This window comes from Lepisma saccharinum, unplaced genomic scaffold, assembly GCF_977018435.1.
Source record: "Lepisma saccharinum unplaced genomic scaffold, izLepSacc3.1 HAP1_SCAFFOLD_644, whole genome shotgun sequence".
Lineage (NCBI taxonomy): Eukaryota > Metazoa > Arthropoda > Insecta > Zygentoma > Lepismatidae > Lepisma > Lepisma saccharinum.
The window spans coordinates 1-20397 of record NW_028143315.1 but is presented as its reverse complement, the minus strand read 5'-3'; the positions used below and the strand labels follow the sequence as shown (position 1 = coordinate 20397).

General features: G+C 40.9%; 1 protein-coding gene across 1 annotated transcript in view; it reads left to right on the top strand.

Annotated features, from left to right (window-relative positions):
- Nucleotides 1–11418, top strand: part of LOC145983096 (periodic tryptophan protein 2 homolog) — a 33013-nt gene extending 21595 nt beyond the window's left edge. The window contains exons 5-10 of the mRNA XM_083116368.1: nucleotides 5545–5662; nucleotides 6504–6656; nucleotides 9643–9797; nucleotides 10135–10339; nucleotides 10741–10948; nucleotides 11329–11418. Coding sequence (XP_082972494.1) covers nucleotides 5545–5662; nucleotides 6504–6656; nucleotides 9643–9797; nucleotides 10135–10339; nucleotides 10741–10948; nucleotides 11329–11418 — 929 coding nt within the window. The remainder of the gene's footprint in view (nucleotides 1–5544; nucleotides 5663–6503; nucleotides 6657–9642; nucleotides 9798–10134; nucleotides 10340–10740; nucleotides 10949–11328) is intronic.
- The last annotated feature ends 8979 nt before the right edge of the window (nucleotides 11419–20397 follow it).

The window sequence follows — 20397 nt, the reverse complement described above, 5'->3', positions numbered from 1 at the left end:
GACAGAAGCACAAAACGAGGCATTCAATGCTTTAAAGCATTCACTAATCACGAGCCCAGTATTAGCCAGATACGATCCCTCTCTTCCTATTCACATATACACGGACAGTAGCAAAATAGCTCTAGGGGCTGTCATTGCTCACGAAGACCCCCAAGGAAATGTTAAGCCGATTGCATATGCAAGCAGGATACTAAATGATAAGGAAAGAGAACAAGATATAAACATGTTAGAACTCTCTGGCATAATTTTTGCTTTAAAAGCATTCCGACACTACATCCTTTTCAAAAGATTTATATTACACACCGATTCCAAATGTATTCAAAATTTACGACAATCAACTACCCTCAAAGGCCGTCTTTGGCGTTTTTCACAATTTCTGTCCGACTACGATTTCGTCATTCAACATCTAAAGGGAACAGACAACAGTGCCTCGGACGCCATTAGCCGTAACACGAGGATCCAAGATGAAGCTTTTTCTCCTCTCCTGGAAGATGAAATTGTATCTGTTTTGAGAACACGTGAATTTGACCTTGCCAAAGAACAACAAGCAGACCCTTTTCTCAAAAATATTTCCCTACATTTAATTGGAAGTAAAGAAGCCGACCCTAAATATGACAGAACCAGCCAGCAATTCCGTCTCCTAGATGGTATTATTTACAGAAGGACCCGAAGTTCAGACACACAGGAAAGACTACTCACTTGCATCCCACATGCATTACAAGATATATGGTTCGAACAAGTGCACTCTTCTCCACACGCTCTCAATCATTTTGGATACTATAAAACATATGCCTATGCAAAAGACCGTTATTATTTTCCTTCTCAGAAATCCTTCATCTACAAGAAATGCAAAGAATGTGAACAGTGTGCACGACTTAAGCAGTCCCGCCAACCAAAGCACTTTGAACTACAAACAAGGACTTCTCTGACACCTTTCCAAATTATCGCCTTGGACCAATGTGGTCCATATGTCACATCAGGACCAGAGGGACATCGCTACGTGATCACGTGCACTGACGCAGCCACGCGTTACGTAGTAGCCGCACCGACACATTCTCTCACTGCTGAAGTTCTGGCGGATTTTCTGTACACGAAAATCATATTACCATTTGGCTTTCCAGAAAAAATCATAGTGGACCAACTTCCAGGTCAAACTTCAGATTTATTCAAAGAATTGGCCAACAAATTCCAAATTGAACTAAGCTTTGTCAGCCCCGGGTTTCATCAGAGCCTTGGCTTAGTTGAAAAAACGCAACAAACACTGGAAGGAATGATCAAATTTTATGTCAATGCCAAACACAATAATTGGTCAAATTTCTTACCAACAGCGGTCTCAGCTATCAACAACACGCCGCATTCATCTGCACGGTACTCACCTACCTATTTACTGATGGGTTATCATCCCCGCAACTTACCGGATGCGATTTTTCAAACCCCGCCTCAGCATGTGAGCAATTATGAACGGCTGGAACACATGAAGCTTTCGCGTCGATTTGCACAAGATAATCTCCTCAAACGCCACAGAACAGACAAGGCACGGCTTGATCCTCACTATTCTCAAGCAGCGTTTAAATCTGGCGATCAAATACTTTTGTGGAACGATCGACGCTTATCAAAGACGTCCAAAGCGTTTTCAGGCAAGTACGAAGGCCCCTTCACAGTAATCGAGCGACTTGACAAAAACCATTATAGAATTGAAGGGATCAAGCAAGGAAAACGGTTTGAACAAAAGGCAGCATCGGTCAGGATGAAACTTTACACACCACAAACGGTAACTCTCGATCGACCACGTACAGAAGATGATAATGTGAATGCCTTAAAGTTACATTCAGGAGTGCAAGCGGATATCCCTCGAACTCTAGAGGGACTTTATCTGGAAGAATTCACAACTAGTGAACTTTATATATCAGAAGTTGACAACACTGCAAGAAACATTGAAACACTGGCAGTATAAAACAGCTACTTCCTAACGAAGACGATCATCATCATCATCATCCTTCATAGTTCCTTGCCGCGACGAAAATTCGAGCAGAAATAGTAACAACTCCTCAACTATATATTTTACCACGCTGAATAACGCGTATAAACTATGCTTTTTCTTATAAATTCTGCTATGTTTTCTCTGCACCAATAACTCGCAGAACAAGAAGAAAATTAAATATATCTCGTACACGCGACAGCACTCGCCGCAACATTTTTTTTTCTTTCTCATACAAGATTGTGCCGACCTTTTGGCATCGTGACGTCACTTTATGATGTGATTTCACACAGAGTAGGATGGAATTCTGAAGACGATACCGTAGCAACACGGCCTTCTGCTTCGGCAGCATTTTGTGTACGTAAACAAAGAGCACGAACGCGATGAATATAGCCACTGCATATGGGAAGAGAGCTCACGTGTTCTCACTGTTGGCGGAGACAATACTATGCACCATTCGCTGTAAAATTCTCATTTTGTGACTTTTCAATAATTTATAACTACCTTCAACACGCCAAAAGCCTTTACAGAGCATGTATGGGCCAACGTCTTATCCACCTTTTCTCTTCATATTTCTTCAATTCATATAACTTCTTACATATAAACGGCAATATTACCAATCTCATTAATATATGACAGCATGTTAACTTCTAAATGTTTATTGTGCAGATGTGTCCCAGCTATCGATGAAGCGAACTGAGAGCGCTGCATCGTTAAAAACCGACCAAACTCTCACACAGAAACACATTTTTTTTACTGATACCACACACAACTCACACGATTTGGACAGAAATACCAAATCAAGTCCCTACCTCTTATTATTCCATCTGCCATTTTTATGACACATATTTACATTAACTGTCATTACATATTTGATACTCTCACTTCCATTTATTTTTTCTGAAGACTTTTCATTGTGTTTTGCTATAATTGAATGCATACTATGTATCTAATCTTATTATTTACACCCTGATGAAATTTACCAATTGCTCCTGTTCACGCTCAAAATTTTATTTTATGACATATTAAACACTGATAGTGATCATCATTTGCTGTGTCATCACTAATGTACCTTCTCATAGATATAAGGTGAAGTCATTTCTCCAGAGTACATCCAGAAGTCATCCATAAGTGGCAAGCAGATTTCGCATCGAATTAATATTGTTCCTGAACTTTTCTTGTGAACATATTTTGTCTCCCATCAACTTATTTGTGTATTCTTTTCAACATTTGAGACCTACTAACTTATCTTCGGATCAGTGTTACCAGTGATATATTTATTCAAGTGTTTTCACAGTGCCACGTACATGCACGTCGTGCGATGAGATGCCGCTGAGACTACCTTAATTGCCAATTTTGGTTTCATCCGCTTCGGAATACATGACAGAAAAGTGTTACACTTCAATTAGTGTATTATTATTGTTATGTTCTACAGTGCACTACATAGGCTACTTGCCTACTGCCCTACGACGAATCATGTTATATACGGGGTGTAATCATTTATTCAGGGAACTGGTCGTTGTACATATTGAATCATATCTTAATATTTTTTGTCAGTAAAGAAATGTGATTGTCCCCTGGCCAATCCCATTTCTTTTCAGGGGGAGGTGGCATGTCACGAGCCGGAAATAAAATGCTGTGTAATCAAAAACGCCAGCAGTCCCCGGGTGACGAGAGGTCGCCGGGGGAGTTGGAGTCGAGGGAGCGAAGCGCGAGGTGTGTTGCGAGTGACAGTGTTAAGTCGGTCCATTTAAAAGGTTTGGGCGAACCCACTGATGACACCTTCGATGGACCGATAGAGCGCCGCGTCGTGACCCAGCCGAGGAACCGCGAAGGAAATCAGGTACAGTGGTGACACTTTGGGTTTTATCATTGTCAGTGTTTACATATCTCGTTGGCTCGTGCGTGATCTCTCCCCCCCTCACTTGTGAGATTCTATTAAATATTGGTAAGGAGCAATGAGCGTAATTTATTCCATTCTTCATACACACATCCTCTTGCAGCCAAGCAGTTTAAGCCGGCGAACGGCCTAAACGTAACACAAGCAGACAATTTATTGTAGCTAAGGTTTATTCGTCAAAAACTTACACTTACCAAACAAGCTTTCATATATATCACTGAATGGATCCTTCCTGAGTCAGTCAGCGACTTTCCAGCATGAAAACTTTCAATAATCACACCTCTCTGATTGTATTACATACTCGACCTTACTTAACTCGGCCGTTCTGCATGTCTTGCATGCTCATCTGCCCTCTGGATGCATCAACAAGCAGCTACTGCAAACGGACAGTGTATTTGTGTTTGGGTGGGTGGGGTGTTGGGGTTGCATGGTAGATGTTTTCTACGAAAAATGTAGCTGTTTCTCAGCTTGTCACATAGGGAGTTGGTGCTTTATTTTTAATTGCTCAAATGCTCCTAAATATCAGTTTAGTTATTCTCATGGGGTCATATTGTTATACTGTTGGTATTCACAAAGGGCTCAGTGACACTCAAATAGCACACTTTTCTTAAGAAATGTTCTTCATAATGTTAAATAACTAGTTTCCTAGGTTAGATCTTGTTTCTCAGTTTTATATATTTGTGTGTGTATTTAGATAATATACATAATTAGCAGAGCCCAGAGGTTGATGTGAAAGTCCACTTTTTTGGTAGGCCTTGAAGACAGTGCTAAACATAATAGGGTGAACCATAAAACATTGTTTTTATTTTGCTTTATTACATTTTTAAGTTTTCCTACTGCATTTAGCTACTCCACAGTTGTATATGATTCTCCTAAACTTTATATCAGATAATAAGTCTTTTTCTTCAGTGTTTCCAACCACCAAACATCCAGTTGTATCGAATTATTAAAGCACTGACACAAGTACGTGACCCATTTTTCATTTATGAAAAATTCAAGCTTACAATTAGCCGGCCTTTGGGGGAGTGGTTAATGCATCATGCTACGATGCCAGGGGTCACGGGTTCGAATCCTGACCTGGGCATGGATGTTTGTGAGTGAGTTTCATCATATCACTCATCCCCATCTTTGCAAATTAGCCAAAAGTGACACAAAAAGCGAAGTAAAATAAATCAAATCAATCAATCAAGCTTACAACTAGTTTTTTAACGACTTTATGTCAATGTTCGAGCCCTATTAATTAGGGTGTTCAAAGCGAATACACAATTCAGAAAGTTTTGATACGTCAGAGTTGAAAGGAGCCTGGAGAGAAATTATTGAAGCAAATTAGTTAGACCATTTTGGAAACTGCACAAGATCCAAAATTGGAAGAAAAGTGTATTCAGCACAGTTGAATGGAATAAAGTAATTAGGCAGGCCAAGACACATGAACAGTTGTTCAGTCTTGTAGAAGGTAGAACATCTTGTTGGTTTTCATGTGAATCCTTCTAACCCTGAAAATATAAATGGGATTTTTGTGAAATGTTTGACAAGATTTAACAAGCTTTTGTGGTGTTTTTCAAGAAAATGTGTTCCTTTTGGTATGTAGTGTTACATATATTTAAAAATATTACCTAAGAATGTGGATTGTAAGGTTTTTCACATTTTCTCCTCTGTTCTGTTACAGTGTTTGTATTCAGAGCTCCCGGTCCTCATACGGGTGAATTCAATCCATTTGTTATGGAACGGATATTTCGCGGAGCTCATGATGAAACTGTGTGGATTGAGTGGTCTACAGATTCACGGTAAGTGGACGTTTGTATGGAATCAATGTGTCTGATGTAAGTATGGATATTTTGATGCAGCCTTGTTGTATTTATATTTTACATTGTTTTGCTGCCTCTTTTAAGATAATCATGATGATGTAGATTATTTTGATGAGGGTATTATTCCATCATTGTGCTTGGCCACTGAGTTTGTTTTATTCCATATTGTGGGAAGTGTATTATTTTGAGTGATTTTTAACCTTAATGGGGTGCATTATTGGGGGTGATCAGAAATTTATAATGCACTGTGAGTCACCAATAATTTTGAAGATGGACTACTTTATTTAATGAAAGAAGCTTTTATTCATGCTAAAATGGTATTCCCACTTCAAAATTCTAGCCCATGAATTGAAAGGATTTTCTCCATGCAAAGTGGAAATTGACTTGAAAACAGTACAGAGATTTTTGATAAATTGTAGGAATATTTTGTATGCATTTGTAGGCACATTGATAAAATATGGTTGGCAACACTAAAGGACTTGGAAGGCAGGATGCTCATGAAAGGTGATGCACACTGCTCAACTGCAGAATATAGTGTTCTGAAATCTTCTGGATTCTAAGGGTGTTTTGAACTTTTCTCATCTCTTTGCTCGCATGCTAATTGTCCTGAAAATCAAACGTGGTATTTTTTGTGTCTTTAGAAATGCGAGGAAATTTTTATTAATGACTTAGCATTACAAGGTGCTAGAAGCCCGTAAACTGATCATTCTGTGACATGGATGAATGCTAGTCACTGTTAATCACCACACAATTTTGAATTCCTTAATTGAGAAATTTCCTCCTTGATTTGTAAATTTATATAACCATTTTCTCTTTTCAGGATGATAGCTGTTGCATCCAAAGATATGACTACAAGGTTGTATAGTTTGGAAAAGTTTTCCAACTTCACAATGTATAGTTTGGGGAGTCATACGGATTCATTAGTTGCCTGTTTCTTTGAGAAGAATTCATTCGATATGATAACAGTTAGCAGGTAAGATTACCTATTAATTGGGCATACATAGGTGATGTGGTCTGCAGATATTAGTCACAGTGACAGTCATCAGTTTTTCAAAGGAAACATTATTTCATTGCAGTATCACTGACAGAGACAACTTAACACAGGTAAAATCAGCAAAAGCAAATAATTGGCCAAAACCAGTGCTGTATCGGTAGCTCAGTTGGTAGAGTAATGACAAGGTGTACCAGAGACCTTGGTTGTGTCAGTCAACCTGGTGTGATAAATGAAAACCTTCTCACTGTGTGCTGGCAATGCCATTTTGTTCAAATAAAGCACTTACAGCAGATACTAATACTATTTTTAATGTCTCTTAATTGTGCTGTTTTTGTGTTGTTTTTGAACAAAATAAATTTATAACATTTGTGTTGATTTTTCCACACCAAGTTGTAAAACATCAGGAAAATTGATGTATTGCCCAGAAAATCTAGAATGATGAAGAAATTTGAATTCTGAAATGACATGAATACCATAAGCCCCAGCCAGTGTGGACAAACATGTTGAATGTTTGACTTGTAACTTATCCATTAGATTATCATGCAAAGTTGAAGATTTGAACACTTACTTGCTGTGTGTTTTATCATTATTGAGTAGTCTGAAAAGTTATTTAACAATATCTGGTGAAATCTGGAACGGAATTTACAAAATGACTGGGAATCCTGATATAATAAAGCAATGAAACTTGATGTAAATGCGAGAGTCATATTGAAAGTAATGAGCATCAATTTTTCATGAACCAAGTTTTGGTTTTATTAAACAAAAACATACTACACCATAATCTACAGAAAAGTCTCCATTTCTTTGCAAGCATTTTCCCCACTTTTCTGGAAGCTTGAAAATACCCTTAGGTTGGAACTCTGTTCCAGCTGCTCGCAGACACTGATGCACTGCTTTCTGTATGGCCTTTGTCATCTGGTACCGTTGGCCTCGTAACTGTTTGTTCACAAAACCAAATAGATGTTAGTCGAAGGGTGCAATGTCGGGACTGTAAGGAGGGTAAGGCAGAAGTTCCCACCCCATTATCCCAATTTCCTCCCTGGTAAACTAAGCAGAGTGCAGATGTGCATTTTCGTGTTGAAGGACTATTTTCTTTCCAGGACGTTTATCCCACAATGCACGACAAAGCTTGTGAAGTCTTTGCTATAACGGCAAACATTTACGGTTACCCCAGGTTCAAGAAATTCAACCAGAATGCACCCCTCTGTAGCTCGGAAGATGGTGTCCATAACTTGGCCAGCAGATGGCACTGTCTTTGCTTTCTTTTTTTGCTGGTGATATAAAATGGTGCCATTCCATGCTCTGCCACTTTGCCTCCGGTTCATAATGAATTTCTCCACTGCACTGTGTTCTATGTCAAGTATTGCTGCAATTGTATCCACAGTGATCCATCTGTCTTGAATGATGTTGTCAACTCTTTCCATGTTGCGTTCCGTGAGGGCAGTTCGTAGGCGATCACTCCAAGACTGATCTTGATGCTTGAGTTTCCATTGTTAAAATGTTTTATGCATTTTCTAACACTGCTAACAGACATGCATACATCTCCATATGCACGCTGAAGACTATTCTGTATTTCAGCAGCAGGGATTCCCTCTTTAACGAGGAATTCAATCACAGCCCATGACACAACTTCATGTGCTCAGCAATCGAAGCTAATGACGTCACACTACCTCGTTGCATTCAGTAAAGTCTTTATTTGGGATTATTTACTTCTTTTGCATGTATTGATGGATTCGGATTTTTGAAAGTTGTTGCTCATTACTTTTAGTATGCCCCTCGTAGAATGGAAAATTCATGCAATCAAAGGAAAATCAATGCAGTAAGACATAGCTTTGACGATTTATATCCAAGTACTAAACTTTGCTTAGAAAGGTGTTTTGAAAAAATTGCTACATAATTAGATTTAACTGAAATTGTTATGTAAAACTTGACAACTGATAACAGTGGGAGTTTAATTTCTATCTATTTAACATTTCTTTTAAAATATGGAGTCCATGTAGAGTCATACTTCTTCGTAATGATATGAACAGGTTGTTGCACGCACTTAAAATAAAAACGCATGTTTTATGTAAGGAAGCACTATATTTTTTAAATTCTCCAGAACGTTTTGAAGCACTAGTAAGTGTGTCCATAAGAATAGTTGCAAAACTGATCCAGAACCGTGAATGAAACTGCAAGGCATTCTTGATAAGACTACATTTCAGTCTTTTCAAATTCATTAAAAAAAAAAAAAATGCACTAGGTTCGCACTATTATATTTACTTGAGTGATCACAAATGCATTTAATTGTATTTTAGGACTGAGTTGACACCTTTGAAATAATAGTGATCCAAATGGATACTGATATTTGAACATTGTTACAGTTCAAAGCTGTTCAGGATAATTTATAAATTTTAATACAATATGTGTTTTTCACTGGAACTATACCATAGCAATTTATTTTCAGAGTTTTTGCCTTAAGTCCATTTTATGCACAAATAGGCCAATTGGGACTGGACTACAGTTATTTTAAGTAGGATCTGAACGCTATGTGCCTCCACTAGGTCTCGATTCCAGGAAGCTTGATTACAAAACAATGACGTTAGCACCATAACATTAAGGAGGCCATAGCAATCTACCAGAGTTTGTTTTAAATATTAATAATTTCATATAAGATAATCATGTAATCCCAAGAAGCCATCTCTCACCTTAATGTTTTTGCAAAAATAGTGACAATTATTCATTTTGCATAATTCCCAGGTTATTTATAATCCATGAAAGTGTCACGTGAAATTTTTGTAGACTCTTGAGAAGTATCTGATGGTACAAATGATTAAATTCCATCGCTTTCCAGTATTTGTATGTGCTCAACTCTATTGTGTTTTTATAATTGCGAAATGAGACCGGTAGTGTGAGTACTATTTTCTCAGTATTTATCTATTGTGTTTAATTATTTATTTTTGAAAAATGATGGTTTCTCTGTTAGGAATGGACATGTCTGTGTATGGGAGTGTAGCATTGAACCTGATGAACTTGAACCACTGGAACCACCAGTAAAGAAGAAGAAAGAAGAAGATTCTAGTGACAGCGAAGACGATGTTCGGAAGAAGGATGATCCTCATGAAGGATCAGGAGATGAGGGTAAGTTTGTTACAGAACAAACGACTAAATACCGCATACTTCTTTATTTCATATTAAACAGCATGTGACTCGGATGGCATCTGCAAGGAATATTAATTTGTCTGCAAAACAGTTTAAGTCTTGCTAAGAGTATAAGCTTTAAATTTTACTCCAATCAAACTTACTGAAATATGAAGTTATTTCGTTGAATTCCATTGAATTGTTCAAATTTGATATCCTCCCAACTTTTGGTTGTAATTTTACATTATGACTGTAACATACCAGTCAACCAAAAGCATGTTTCAGAATTATGATTACCTATTTGCATTCCTCTAACATTTTGATGAATTTATTGCAGATGAAGAATCTGAAGAGGAGGAGAAAAAGAAGTTGTTCTACAAAAGACTTGCTCGGCATTATCTGTCGGATTTGGTGAAAGACAATCGAGTGAGTCTTACAGCTGCTACATATCACAAAGAAACACATATCCTGGTCACTGGCTTTTCAAATGGCTCCTTTTTCTTACATGAGATGCCGGATGTAAATCTTATTCATTCCTTAAGGTAGGCATTTATGTACTGTGGATAAACTTCTTTCTGTATTTGTGTAAGAATTAATTTCCATTTAAAACTGGGTATATGATCTGCTCACCCATGTCTTGTAAATAAATAGGCTCAACCCTAGTTTTCATTTCAAAATTTGATGTGCTGCATTTTTTTATTCTTCTCCCTTCAATAGACATTTATTTGTTGTTTGATCAGCAAGCGTGTGTTCTTCCAAAATGTTACATCAAAAAGTGTTTTAAACGTGTGTAACAAACATAAACTAGAAGAATTCTGCATTTTTTTGTGATAACCAGAATTAATAGAATCTGCAGGTTTATTTAAATTATATTTACTTTATATTATTTTAGATGATTTATTGATCGTGAATCTGGTTTATTAATTTTACGTATATTTTGTAGTATTTCAGAATATGAAGTCTCTTCCATTGTAATGAATAACACAGGCGACTGGATTGCTCTTGGTTGCATAGGGTTAGGCCAGTTGCTCGTTTGGGAGTGGCAGAGTGAGACTTATGTCATGAAGCAGCAGGGGCATTTTAATAATATGTCATGCCTCACCTACTCACCAGATGGCCAATACATTGCAACAGGAGGAGAAGATGGAAAGGTATGTTAGATATTTAGTTTCCGTATAACTCCAGTTCTTGTCTATGTGATTGTATACAGAGCAGTTCATAAGTTCCCGGACTAAGGCAATAACAAATTCAAAGTGAAAGGCGTACGAGTTTTGACTGTTTATTTACTCAGAATAGGATCCATTTGATGCGATACATTGCGCAGCACGAGTTTTTAATCTCTTCATGGCCTCAGAAAAGTATTCTTTCGGAAGTGTCTTGAGTTTTTAGGTCACAGCCTTCTGGATCTCCTCAATCGAGTCGAATCTTGAACCCTTCAGGTGCATTTTCAGTTTTGGGAAGAGGAAATAGTCCGCAGGTGACAAATCTAGTGAATATGGTGGATGATGCAACGTGGAGACTTGCTTTTCAGCAAGGAACTAGTGATTTATTGCTGCCGAATGAGCTGGGGCGTTGTCGTGCAGCAGGGAAAAAATCACGAGAGGTGAAGAGGTCTTTGTGAACTCGGATTCGAGCTAGCAAGCGTTTTAACACTTCCTGATAGAATTCCTTATTTACTGTTCTACCTGGAGGCACAAATTCTCTGTACCACTGTGCCACTGCTATCGAAAAACACGATGAACATCGTCTTCACCCTTGATTTATGGAAGCACAGTGTTTTTGGTCTTGGGGATGTTTTACCGACCCATTTGGAACTCTCATGTGGGACAAACCTTGAGCACAGCTTCCGATGGTTCAAATCTTCATGCAAAATCCGCAAAACCACTGTTTTGGGGATGTTTAGTGTTTCTTCAATCATCTGAGACGTCATTTTCTGATCCTCTTTAATCAAGTTAGCAACAGCTGCGATATTCTCGTTGGTCCGAGATGTTGTCAGCCGACCACTGCGTTCGTCATCCTTCACTGTCTTCCAGCCCTCATGAAAATGTTTGTGCCACTCAAAAATGGTTGTCCGACTCAGTGCTGACTCGCCGTATGCCTTCTGAATCAGTTCCAATGTGTTTGTCGCTGAAAATTCAGCTTTGCAGCAAAATTTAATTGCTACCCACTCTGTTCCTCCTTCACGTCCATCTCCCGAGTCTGACACACACACACAACACCAGGTTATATCAGACATCCGCACTCTATAACAACAACGGCTAGACTGATGCCTTTCAGCATGTCTGTTCGAAAGGGTTCAAACTACGTAGTTCAACAGTCATCCACTAGATGGGGTTAATGGGAAGGCTGCAAAATAATAAATATGGGAACTTACGGACTGCACTGTGTATGCTTTCACATACAGGGTGATTCAGTTAAAGTGTGCAAATGAAACAAAAAATAGGCGATGCACCACTGAAAAGTTGGGGATAGGAAACCTAGGATTGGAGGACTAATATACTGAGATAATGCCTTATTTCAGTGCGTCTGTCCTCAACCATCTGAATGTTACCTTTCCTGATTACTGGATTGGACTATTACCTCACCTGACCTCAATCCTGTCGATTTTTCATCTGCGGATATCTGAAATCTCTTACGAGACCCCAGTATACACAGACATGGGATTTGTTGCTGTGATTATCACTGCCTGTTACATGATTTGCAACACACCAGGGATATTTGAAAGGGCGTGATAGGATTGTGTACTCAACTGTCAAGTTTGCAATGTAGTTGGTGGCTGTCATTTTGAAGCAAACTGTTGAGAATTATCTAATTATACATTGCTAACACTGGTTTGTCAATTGTATGACACTAGTTACTGTATGTACAAGCATGTAACTTACACGTGTAAATCATTGTCTATAAATGAAGCTACTTATTGTATGCAAGCAGTGCTGTCCATATATGTCACTTATTTGTCATTCCTATTTGACAGTATGCACTAGTGCTCAACATATTTCACCCCATATCTTATTACGTTGGCTACATTCTCCGGATGTCTGCTATTTTCACTAATACTGGATAAAAACATCAACGTGAACATTAAATGTGTAAAAATATTCCCAAAATATTCAATTATGTTCATAAAAATAGTATGTATTCACTCTGCAATACTTTGCTAAAGTCTTCCAAAAACATTGAAATAGATGTGTATGCTTCAAGTTTATGGACTTCATCAAGGTAAAGAAACATGCATTTATGCAATAATCAACCTAGTTTTCAGTGTTGGCTGTATTTTTTTTTCTACAACTTAAGAAATTTCTATATAGTAATGCATTGATCTTATTGTCCTGATATCAGCATTCCCAAGGTATAGTGGAGTATACAAATGGCAAAAACACTAATCAGCAGAGGAAAAATATACTTAGCCTACCCAAAAAATAACATCATAAATACACCAGTACATTATCATGAGTGTTGACTTGCACATGTAAAACCAGATTAGCGTACAAGGGTAGAACCAGAAATCTAAAATTCATACCATTATTGCATTTATAATTAAGATTGAAATGCAGATTTTGTGAAAACTTCTATCCTAAACTGGTGACAAGAAGAAGGATATGGTGACAAAATAGTAGAATTCTAAGAACACTCTCTATGCAAATACTTTGTTTGGTTCCTGGTGGAGGCACATAGTGGTTTGGATCCCACTTTAAACTTAAGTGCAGTCCTGATTAGCTTATCGGTGCATAAAGTGAACTTAACAAAAACTCAAGCTTTATTTTGTAATGGCAGGTGATTAAATAATACATTAACCCATTAACTGAGGTGGAGCTATATATGGACACTCCAAAAATGGGTCTTTTTTGCGGAGCATCTATATATACGTAGACTGTATTTCAAGATTAACTGTTCTTGTATTGCAACAAGTAATTTTCATAGACACCAATTTTTTGTGCTTGTAGTAGTCTGTATTAGGGATGGCCAGATCTGGATCCTGGCGGATCCGAAATTTGGATCCGGTTGGTTCCGGCGGATCCTAAAATTTTTCATATCTGGATCTGCGGATCCAGAATTTTCAGATCCGGATTCGGTACTTTCAGATCCAGATCCGGTACTTTCGGATCCGGATCCATTTTGCCATCCCACATGCGCTTCTTTGGAAAGTAAGAATGTGTTTATAACATATTGTTACCTGCTAATATACATTATATATACACAGGGTGACTGGTAATTAGATGTATTCCCTGAAAGGGGTTAAAGTAAAGACAATTTGCAATAAATTTGACCATATGATACCCCGTCCGAAAATTAGTAGTTTTCGAGATAATCGAATTTCAATTGTTTTTTTAAAAAATGACAATTTTCCACATAAAAAGATGAATTGAGAAAAAACTGCTCATTGTATGGAACTTATTTCAGCGTTTTCTGATAGCTAAGAAATAAGTGGTTTGTTGAAAAAAAAGTTTTCCCCAAATAACAATCACATGTAAGTAACGGGTGGGTCTAAACTTACAAGTGATGATAAAAAATTGCACTCTTAGTTTACTTGGCAACATATTAATAACAAAAATGGTATGACACGAAGCGTACAAATTACTTAAATTACTTCCTTGGGTCATCTGCTATCCAACAAGGTACAAATGTTGCTAAGATTCACATTTGTGTAAAAGAAATAATACTTCATTCATCTTCATGTGAATGGAATCAATGAACAATACAATTAAAGAACATTACACGTCTTGCTCAAAGTTGGCACCTCCGTTACGAATGCAGGCAGGCAGGTTTCTCTTAACTCGTGATGTGATGGTGTCCTTGATGTGTTGACCAGCCGTTAAGATCCTCTCCCTGAGCTGCTCTTGCGAGTTTGCCGATGTCTTGTCATGTGGCTCCAAATGTAAAAGTCGCAAGGCGTCAAATCGATCGGGGGATTGAGCTGGGCAGTCATCATGCTGATAAATCATGTCACGTCTTGTAGCTAGAGGCACATCCTCCAACAACATTGCCATCCCGTTCCTCCAAAAAATATTCATAAGATGATGCCATTTAAGATTTGGGGCAGGAAAAATGGCTCGATGAAATGATTGTTGATTACGCCCATCCATACTTCTGCTTGGGCGTGCGACAGTGGCTGGATGAAAATTACCCGAATAAATGGATTGGCCGAGGCGGTCCGATTCCCTGGCCAGCTCGATCCCCCGATTTGAAGCCTTGCGACTTTTACATTTGGAGCCACATGAAAGACTTAGTTTACAAAACACCGGTAAACTCACAAGAAGAGCTCAGGGAGAAGATCTTAACAGTTGGTCAACACATCAAGGACACCATCACATCACGAGTTAAGAGAACAAATGTCCGTAAAAACCTGCCTGCCTGCATTCGTAACGGAGGTGCCCACTTTGAGCAAGACGTGTAATGTTCTTTAATTGTATTGTTCATTGATTCCATTCACATGAAGATGAATGAAGTATTATTTCTTGTACACAAATGTGAATCTTAGCAACATTTGTACCTTGTTGGATAGCAGATGACCCAAGGAAGTAATTTAAGTAATTTGTACGCTTCGTGTCATACCATTTTTGTTATTAATACGTTGCCAAGTAAACTAAGAGTGCAATTTTTTATCATCACTTGTAAGTTTAGACCCACCCGTTACTTACATGTGATTGTTATTTGGGAAAAACTTTTTTTTTCAACGAACCACTTATTTGTTAGCTATCAGAAAACGCTGAAATAAGTTCCATACAATGAGCAGTTTTTTCTCAATTCATCTTTTTATGTGGAAAATTGTCATGTTTTTAAAAAAACAATTGAAATTCGATTATCTCGAAAACTACTATTTTTCGGATGGGTTATCATATGGTCAAATTTATTGCAAATTGTCTCTACTTTAACCCCTTTCAGGGAATACATCTAATTACCAGTCACCCTGTGTGTGTGTGTGTGTATATATATATATATATATATATATATATATATATATATATATATATATATATACTAATGAAGAAGGAGACAGTAAACACTTACCACACGAAGAGAAATTATTCTATATTTCGCGATCTATGTCGCATTTTCAAGTTGAAGAAGAAAGATCGGCGTTACTAAGCGAAGAGGCACAGAATACTGACCGTAGCGTCTCTACGGTCAGTGTTGCCAGAAACAGTTGATAGATGACGAGAAGTACTTTCACCAGTGTTTACTGTAAGGTGGGTGGGTAATTTTGGGGAGGAGAGGAAAGGGTTACTGGTTGGCTAGGTTAAGTCCGGGGGGTATAGTGGCGTGCGTGCCTGTTATGTAGGCCCTTTCCCAGCGCCTGCGGAAAGATGTGTCAGAGCGGGGGGGGGGGGGGGTAAAAGATGGATGATGGCAACACGGAAGCAGTTGTTGAAGGTGGTGTTATGGCTGTTGGTGTGGATGGCAACAGTGAAATCGGAGTTTTGGGTGGAGGAACGGTGATTATTAATTCTTAGGTTCAAGGGGGTGGAGGTTTCGCCTATGTAGAAGTTGCCGCAGATTTGGCAAATGAGGGTGTAAATTAAGTTGGATGAGTGGCAGGTGCCCTTAGGGTGAAGGGTGAACTCGCCTGCCGCTGTGGGGATCAGGAGGGTGGGGGAGGTGATGAGTATGGGGCAGGTCTTGCATCTGGGTTTGTTGCACCTGTGAGCTGGGGGGAGTGGTGTGGATGGGGTGGGAGTGTTTCGGACCAAGATGTTTTGGAGGTTGGGTGGGAGACGGAAGACGACCCTGGGTTTATCCCGAAAGATGTCCCTGGTATCAGGATCACTGTGCAGGATGGGGAGGAGGGAGTGGAGGGTATGTCTGATTTTCGTAATATGGGGGTGGTATTGGGTGATCAGGGTTGGAGGGTTGGTTTTAGGTTGTTTGGTGCGGTTGTGGGAGTTGGCTCTGGTGATTTGTTTGTTGATGAGGGTGGAGGGATAGCCACGGTTGGTTAGGGCTTGGTGCAGGCGTAGGTTGTAGTTTTGGCGGGATGAGGGGGATGAGTTGAGGCGCTGGCCTCTGAGGGCAAGGGAGAATGGGATGGCTTTTTTGGTGTGGTAGGGGTGTGAGCTGGAGTAGTGGAGATACTGGAGGTGGTTGGTCGGTTTAATATGTATGGAAGTTTCCAAGTGGTCTCCCGCAATGTGGATGTCCACATCAAGGAAGGTCACTTGGTCTTTTGAGTGGAACCAGGTGAATTTGAGGGTGGTGAAGTCGTTAAGTTGGTTTAGGAATGTAGTGAGGGAGGGTTCGCCATGTGTCCAGAGGAGAAAAATGTCATCTATGAATCTGAGCCAGAGGAGTGGTTTCAGTTGCTGGGAGTCAAGGAATTCCTGTTCCAGCCTGCCCATGAACAGGTTGGCATAAGAGGGGGCCATGCGGGTACCCATGGCTGTGCCACGTATCTGCAGGTAATGTTGATCACCGAAGCAGAAGTTGTTGCAGGTAAGTACAAGGTTGGCTAGTTGTATCAGGAAGTGAGTGCTGGGATTGTGGGGTTTAGGTCGGCAGTTAAGGAATGATTCTGTGGCATGTAGGCCATGGGCATGGGGAATATTAGTGTAGAGGGATGTGACGTCAACAGTTGTGAGGATGGTGTTGGGTGGTAGGGGTGGTAAGTTTTGGATGATGTTAAGGAAGTGGTTGGTGTCACGGAGGTAGGAGGGCAGGGCTTGGACGAGGGGTTGGAGGTGAGAGTCTAGAAAGGCTGAAATGCGTTCAGTGGGTGAATTGTAGCTGGACACAATGGGTCTCCCGGGGTTGTTCGGTTTGTGAATTTTCGGGAGGAGGTAGAAAGTGGGGGTGCGGGGGTTGTCAGGTATGAGTGAGGAGATGGTGGAATTGGATAGGCCTTCAGGGGGTCCTCGGGAGAGGACAAAATCCCGAATTTTGTCAAGGTGTGTGGTAGATGAATCAACCGTGGTGGGCTTGTAGGTTGATGAATCAGAGAGTTGATGGAAGGCTTCCGCCACGTAGTCAGAGGAGTTCATGACTACTGTGGTGGACCCTTTGTCGGCAGGGAGGATTTTGATGTCCGGGTTGTTGCGGAGGGACCGGAGGGCTTGGTGCTGGGCTGGGGTTAGGTTGTGGTGGGAAGAGGAGTTTTGGAGGTATGTACTGTCAGAAACATTGTTCACAACAGAGGTGATGTATCTTTCAAGAGGGTGGTTGTTGGGAAGGGAGGGGGGATCATGGGGGGAGGGGGGCAGAATTGGAGGAGACTGGGATGTATGTCTGGGGGATTAGCATTGGACGGGGGATTCTTGGCCCAAAAATACGTCCACCTAAGTCTGCGGGCGAAGGTTTGTATGTCAAATAGTAGCCGGAAGTTGTTAGGGGTGGCGGCTGGGGAGAAGGTAAGACCTTTGGAAAGAACGTCAATTTCGGTGGTTGTGAGGTTGTGGTTGGAAAGGTTCAAGACGGAGGTGCAGTCAGTGGGTGGAGGGGGGTGAGGAGTGTCAGTGTGCTGGGGGCATCTTTTGTCCGAGGACTGGTGCTCTTCTGTGGTGTGGTGGGAGGGGGGAGGTTGGGGTGGAGTGGGTAGAGGTAAGGGTGGATCTGGAAGCAAGGGACATGCAGTTTTGTGGTGGTGTTGTGGTGGGAGGGGGAGGGGGAGGGTGCATCCTGCATTCAGGGCTTGTCGGCAGAGAATGGAGAGTTTTTGCAGGTGTTTCTGGTTGAGGTTGTGGGCTATGGATTGGGAAAGGTTCCAGAGTGTGTTGATTTGGTTGTTGTTGTTGCCTGGGGTCAGTAGGAGGATTTTGGTGAGGGACTGGATGGAAATCGAGAGTTCTCGAGTCCGGTGGAGCTGTGATTTGTACATGGTTAGGGTTAGTTCGGCAGCAAAAGTTCTCGCTAGGGGGGCGAATATTGGGTTGAATATCGGGGGGCATGGCTGAGAAAGGGAGTTTGGGCGTCAGGCTTTTGGGAGTTAGGCCTAATAAGAGGCATGAATGTAAAAAACGTGTGTGACAAACAGATTTGGTGAAGGAAATAATGAGTGACCGGAGTCGGGAGAGTTGGCGTGAGTTGTACACAAAAGGGTTCATATCCAAAAAGGAACAAAAACACAGGAATAGGATCAGAAAAGGTGCCAGAAGGGCGGATAAACACTAATGAAGAAGGAGACAGTAAACACTTACCACACGAAGAGAAATTATTCTATATTTCGCGATCTATGTCGCATTTTCAAGTTGAAGAAGAAAGATCGGCGTTACTAAGCGAAGAGGCACAGAATACTGACCGTAGCGTCTCTACGGTCAGTGTTGCCAGAAACAGTTGATAGATGACGAGAAGTACTTTCACCAGTGTTTACTGTAAGGTGGGTGGGTAATTTTGGGGAGGAGAGGAAAGGGTTACTGGTTGGCTAGGTTGAGTCCGGGGGGTATAGTGGCGTGCGTGCCTGTTATGTAGGCCCTTTCCCAGCGCCTGCGGAAAGATGTGTCAGAGCGGGGGGGGTGGGGGGGGGTAAAAGATGGATGATGGCAACACGGAAGCAGTTGTTGAAGGTGGTGTTATGGCTGTTGGTGTGGATGGCAACAGTGAAATCGGAGTTTTGGGTGGAGGAACGGTGATTATTAATTCTTAGGTTCAAGGGGGTGGAGGTTTCGCCTATGTAGAAGTTGCCACAGATTTGGCAAATGAGGGTGTAAATTAAGTTGGATGAGTGGCAGGTGCCCTTAGGGTGAAGGGTGAACTCGCCTGCCGCTGTGGGGATCAGGAGGGTGTGGGAGGTGATGAGTATGGGGCAGGTCTTGCATCTGGGTTTGTTGCACCTGTGAGCTGGGGGGAGTGGTGTGGATGGGGTGGGAGTGTTTCGGACCAAGATGTTTTGGAGGTTGGGTGGGCGACGGAAGACGACCCTGGGTTTATCCCGAAAGATGTCCCTGGTATCAGGATCACTGTGCAGGATGGGGAGGAGGGAGTGAAGGGTATGTCTGATTTTCGTAATATGGGGGTGGTATTGGGTGATCAGGGTTGGAGGGTTGGTTTTAGGTTGTTTGGTGCGGTTGTGGGAGTTGGCTCTGGTGATTTGTTTGTTGATGAGGGTGGAGGGATAGCCACGGTTGGTTAGGGCTTGGTGCAGGCGTGCCATCATCCATTCTTTTACCCCCCCCCCCCCACCCCCCGCGCTCTGACACATCTTTCCGCAGGCGCTGGGAAAGGGCCTACATAACAGGCACGCACGCCACTATACCCCCCGGACTCAACCTAGCCAACCAGTAACCCTTTCCTCTCCTCCCCAAAATTACCCACCCACCTTACAGTAAACACTGGTGAAAGTACTTCTCGTCATCTATCAACTGTTTCTGGCAACACTGACCGTAGAGACGCTACGGTCAGTATTCTGTGCCTCTTCGCTTAGTAACGCCGATCTTTCTTCTTCAACTTGAAAATGCGACATAGATCGCGAAATATAGAATAATTTCTCTTCGTGTGGTAAGTGTTTACTGTCTCCTTCTTCATTAGTGTTTATCCGCCCTTCTGGCACCTTTTCTGATCCTATTCCTGTGTTTTTGTTCCTTTTTGGATATGAACCCTTTTGTGTACAACTCACGCCAACTCTCCCGACTCCGGTCACTCATTATTTCCTTCACCAAATCTGTTTGTCACACAC